Here is a 5845-nt window from a genome sequence, read left to right on the forward strand (position 1 = left end):
CAGGAGGCTGAGGCAGGAGAATTGCCTGAACCCGGGAGGCGGAGGCTGCGGTGAGCCGAGATCGCGCCATTGCACTCCAGCCTGGGTAACAAGAGGGAAACTCCGTCTCAAAAAAAAAAAAAAGAATAAAAAAAGATTATATGCCCCTTGTGTCCTGCCACCAGGGTGGGTAGGGAATGACCATCACATGCAGCTGCAGAGGGGGATGGAGGCAAGATTCCTGGGTCACTGGAGTTGTGTACCTAGGAGAATTATGGCTGCCTCTGCTGAGTCATGCAAGTTGTCAGGGAAGTTGGGAAAAGCCGTCAGTCACAGGCCTCACCCAGCTCCTGTGCAAACTATAGGGCCGGTCTCACTCCCACGGTGCCCCGCCCCCGCCCCAACAGCCCAAGTCTGTTTCCAAGTGGAGGGCAAGATGGGCTTGGAAACTTCTTGGAGGCTTTCCATCTCCCAGTTGGGAAAGAAAAGGGCTTTAGTTCTTCCTCCCCTGTGAAGTCTATAAACTGGATTCACACCCTCTCCCCAAGTTCTGGCTTAGCTGAACTTTGTAACAATTTGAACCAGGGAGGCTTCTCCCTGGTTCAAATTGTTACAAAGTTCAGCTAGAGAATTACCTCTCCCTGTGAAGTTTTACTCCCTGCTCCTTTGGCCCCACTCCTGATGGATCCCTAGGGAGATGGTACTAAACCATTCATGAGAAATTCACCCCCATGATCCAGTCACCTCCCACCAGGCCCCACCACCAACACTGAAGATTACATTTCAGTATGAGATTTGAGTGGGGACACACATCCAAACTGTATCCCACACAGTGTTTTTGTTTGTTTGTTTGCCTGTAATACTCTTTCCAGCTGGCTAATTTCTGCTTGTCTAATCAATATTCAGGTCAAAGGACCCCCTCCTGAACTCCTTATTCTAATACTTCTTCCTTATCCTCTAACTTCCTGTGCAGAGCCTGGAAGCACTTTTTACATGGAAGATAATGTCTGTTCTTTACCTCCATCTCCAGTGTGCTGGGCTCACCTGTGCTTGTTTAAAGTTTGGAAAAAAGAATGAATTCAGCAGACCTGAGCATAACGCTGGCTTGGCCAATAGCTCACTGGGTGATGTTGTGCAAATCATTTTCCCTCTCTCAATCTCTCATTTTCCCAAGGAGTTTGGACCAGGTGATCCCTGAAATTCCCTTCCATTTTGAAGTGACAGGCTTCTGGGGAGAAGAAAAACAGCAAGATAGTCTTGGAAATTGAGAGAATATGTTATGAAATAGAATGCACCTTCCATTACTTACTCTTCTTTCTCTTCTGTCTTTTAGAGGTCATTTTCTTCGGAGGAAGTCTTTCATAAGGACTGTGCTGTCCCCAACCCCAGCTGGAACAAGGACCTAAGACTTCTCTTTGACCAGTTTACAAAGAAATGTGAAGATGGCTCCTGGAAACGTTTGTCTTCATATAAACGTGGATGTGCTCTAAGGATTAAGGACTTCCAAACCCATTTTCTTGGTAGAAACAGCCACTTTCCCATTAATATATCTGAGCATCAAATATAAAACTAAGAAAAGATTGAAGTACTAGTTACTACCTGAAAAAAGAAAGAGTGTAATGCAGGATTATAGTTCTGTAGTCACCAGTTTAATAGACTAAAAAATGGCAATAAATATTTCAGATTGTAGGAGAGCACGAAGCCTATTGTCAAGGATAAGACTGCCCTGGCATTCTTATCACCATTAGCAGGAGAGAAGAAAGGGCCCCAGAGAGCTTCTCCCTCCTACAACCTCAACACCTCTCTGTCTTGCGGCTGTCATCTAATCTCCTTTCACCCTTTATCCCGTATCTGATTCTATCACCCTAAGAAGCTCAGAGCACTTGGGTTACACCCTCATCCCCCGGTATCTAAATCCCCAAGGCCAACACCCAAAACACACACATGGCACTTGCTATCCTTCTGTGTATTTTTACTACTTTTTTTTTAGTGTTATGATTTTAGAGAAAAATGAGCCCAAAGTACAGAGAGTTCCCATATACCCTTCATCTCCTCCCCACTCCTAATTTCTCCTATTATTAACGTTTTGCATTACTGTGGTAGATTTGTTATAATTGATGAGCCACTATTGATATATTATTCTTAATTAAGGTCCATAGTTTGTTTTAGGATTCACTCTTGGTGTTATATTTTCTGTGGGTTTTGACAAATATGTAATAACAGGTGTCTGTCATTATAGTATATTGAATCGTACACAGATATTTCTGAGTTACTTATTATCTTTTAATCATCCAAACACATCTTTAGGTAGTGGTTGGTTTTTTTTAAATGACCTTTAAGAAGGCCTTTGGGCCAGGCACAGTGGCTCACGCCTATAATCCCAATACTTTGGGAGACTGAGGAGGGCAGAACACTTGAGGTCAGGGGTTCAAGACCGGCCTGGCCAACATGATGAAACTCCATCTCTACTAAAAATACAAAAAAAAATTAGTTGGGCATGGTGGCAGGCACCTGTAATCCCAGCTACTTGAGAGACTGAAGCAGGAGAATCACTTGAACCCAGGAGGCAGAGGTTGCAGTGAGCCGAGATCACACCACTGCATTCCAGCCTGACCAACAGAGTAAGACTCCATTCACCCCGCCACCAAAAAGAAAAAGAAGGCCCTTAATGTTGCCTGAAACATGAAACCATACTTCATGTTTCCCCAGTTTATTCACTCTCTTGCATTCCTGAATGACTATTTTCTGCCTTTTTCTTTCTTCTTATGCCTCTAATACTTTCTTTTCCCTTCTCACCATCAGTTGGTCTCACTTCCTGATTCACTAAGAAGAAATAAAAGCAGTCGGAAGAAACCAGTCTCCCACTGCCTTACATATTCTCCCCCCTGCATCTGTGCCTGACGTTCTGCTGCTTCTTGCTGTGAGTGAACTGTACACACTCTTAGGGACACCAAGCTGCATTCCATTTTACTTGAAGGACATCCATCTCAGATGTTTGTTATCAGCATACAAACATGCCACGACTGCATTTCTCTTTCCAGTGTCGCTCTGGTTTTTTTGTTGTTGTTGTTGTTTGGGGTTTTTTTTGGGGGGGGGGGGTTGGTTTTGTTGTCCAGGCTGGAGTACAGTGGCATGATCTCAGCTCACTGCAACCTTCGCCTCCCAGGTTCAAGTGATTCTCCCACCTCAACCTCCCAAGTAGCTGGGATTACAGGCACACACCACCACACCCGGCTAATTTTTCTATTTTTTGTAGAGATGGGGTTTCACCATGTTGGCCAGGCTGGCTTCGAACTCCCAACCTCAAGTGATCCGCCCACCTCGGCCTCCCAAAGTGCTGGGATTACAGGTGTGAGCCTCCACGCCTGGACTTTTTTTCTTTTTTTTGTTTTTTATTTTTTTCCTGAGACAGAGTCTTTCCCTTTCACCAAGGCTGGAGTGCAGTGACATGATCTCAGTTCACTACAACCTCCGCCTCCTGGACTCAAGCAGTCCTCCCACCTCAGCATCCTGAGTAGCTGGGACTATAGACACGTGCTACCACACCTGGCTATTTGTTGTATTTTTGTAGAGACGGAGTCTCGTCATGTTGCCCAGGCTGGTCTTGACCTCCCAACCTCAAGTGATCCACCCACCTTGGCCTCCCAAAATGCTGGGATTACAGGCGTGAGCCACCATGCCCAGTCTACCTTGAACCCCCTCCCTCAAACAGCTCTTGTCAAGGGTGCCAGTGACCTTCATGTTGCTGAGTCCACTCACCTCTCAGCTTTTGGCACAGCTGGTGACTCCTTTCTACTTGAACATAATTTGCAGGACACCACATTCTCCACTCCACTGGTCCCTCCTTTTCAATTTCTTGTGATGGTTCCTCCCCATCCTCAAACCCGTAATATTAGGGTGCCCCCAAGTCTCAGTCCTTAGTACTCCTTTCTTCTCCACACTCCATTGGTAATCTCATGCAGTCTCTTGGCTTTAGAGGCCATCCAAAAGTTGACAACTTCTTAATTTAATGGTTGAAATTTAGTGCCTGGGTTCAAATTCTGGTTCCACAATTTAAAGCTGTGCAACTTTGAGCAAGGTACTTTACCTTTCTGTGCCTCAATTTCCTCATGGTGGATACTTTAGTATTTACTGAAGGAATGAATAATGAATAAAACAAAAATAAAACTAATCAAGAAAAATTACAGAGTTCTTAGGTTTCTTTGCAGAATCTCTGATATATCTAGAGTGAAGAATTATTCCGTGTTATAAATGAAGAGGAAATATTTGTAGTTTGAATTACTAATTATATTCCAACTATTAGCACATCACACAACTGACTGTCCTTACCCCAGCGTAATCTGGCTTCTACCCTAACAGCTCTACTGAAATGTCTTCATTGAAGCCACTAGTGACCAAAGTGCCAAATTCAGTGGGCATCCTTCAGCACTTATTGTACTAGACCTCCCTGGTGGTCTCATTCTTATTGAGACATTTTCTCTTGGCTTTCATAAACCTTTCAGACCAATCTTCCCTCTTCCTTCTACTTGCTTCTTAAATGTCAATGTTTTCCAGGGTTCCATTCCTACATGGTTTTTTGCTCATTTCTTCATCCAACCCTCATTTGCTCTTGACTAAACTTTGACCCTCTCAGAATCAAAAGGAGTTTGAGGTCCTCTTTGCTACCCACACTTGCTTTCAAACCATTACTTCCCCTCATCTTAAAAAGCCCTCTGAACTGGGCGCCGTGGCGGCTCACATCTGTACCACCTTTTTGGGAGGCTACAATAGGCGGATCACTTGAGGCCAGGAGTTTGAGACCAGCCTGGGTAAAAGAGCAAGATTCTTTCTCAAAAAAAAAAAGCCCTGTTTCTTTGAGTTTATACCATCTAACTTTGTCACCCTCCTCCTCTTCCCCTCGTTGCTGTCGTATGCCAGGCTCTCCCTCAGTGTTGAGTATTTCAGCAGCTAATCTGCTGTCCTCCTCTCTACCTAACCGTTCACCGTTCTCAGCAACTGGAGCATCCACACAGTGGCTCCTCAGTTTATGTGCTTCCTCATCACCTCTGAGCTTTTCTTTTCCCCCAACTCCAGCCACACACTCCCATGAACATCTCATGGGAGCCTTATCTTCAGAAAGTACACAGCCTCCAAATGCAACATTTAAACATCCTGTTTTCTGATGACAACATTTTTCCTTTTAGCAGCTTACTTGTTCAAAGGCCCCTCAGAAACAATAGTTATTTCATTTAGACCTTCTGAGTTCATTGAGTCCTATACTTTCTCATTGTCCCATAGCCCTCATCTCTCTGAACTTCTGTAGCCCACTTAACCTAGGAAAACCCCAGCCCTAGATGAATCCAACCGCCTGCCATCATTTCTTTGCACAGGCTTTCATGAAGCTAAGCATTGCTAGAGAAAATCACCCCATTCAGCAGATAAGCTTGGTGATTGTGATTTTTGTAGTCTCATCTCCTGCCTCCATTCTTATCCTCCTCAAAGCCCTTCTTCTACTCATCTGTCAGAATGATTCAAAATGCAAATCTCATCATGTTACTCCACTGCTATTTTCAGTGCTGTCCCATGCCTTAAAATACTAGTGCCTTTCAGACTTAAAAATGAGTATGTAGCACCTAGGAATCATGTTAAAATGCAAATTCTGCTTCAGGAGGTCAGAGGTAGAGCCTGAGATTCTGCATTTCCAACAAACTTCTTTCACCATCACAAAGGACAAATGCACCCTCTTGTTCAGTCCTTATTTTGAAGTGACCTACATTTTGACTCAACCCAGACCTTATTTTTTCTCATTTTTATAAAGTAAGCACAAGGTTTGGTAATCTAGACCAGAAATTTTGAACTCTTTTTTTTTTTTTTTTTTTTTTTTTTT

At 43.9% G+C, this 5845-nt stretch overlaps 1 protein-coding gene across 1 annotated transcript in view; it reads left to right on the forward strand.

Moving 5' to 3' along the window:
* Window positions 1–5845, forward strand: part of THEM4 (thioesterase superfamily member 4) — a 34405-nt gene that overhangs the window by 11015 nt on the left and 17545 nt on the right. The window contains exon 2 of the mRNA XM_017546212.2: window positions 1313–1499. Within this exon, the coding sequence (XP_017401701.1) occupies window positions 1313–1499 (187 nt within the window). The remainder of the gene's footprint in view (window positions 1–1312; window positions 1500–5845) is intronic.

Source organism: Cebus imitator, unplaced genomic scaffold (assembly GCF_001604975.1).
Source record: "Cebus imitator isolate Cc_AM_T3 unplaced genomic scaffold, Cebus_imitator-1.0 Scaffold188, whole genome shotgun sequence".
Classification (NCBI taxonomy): domain Eukaryota; kingdom Metazoa; phylum Chordata; class Mammalia; order Primates; family Cebidae; genus Cebus; species Cebus imitator.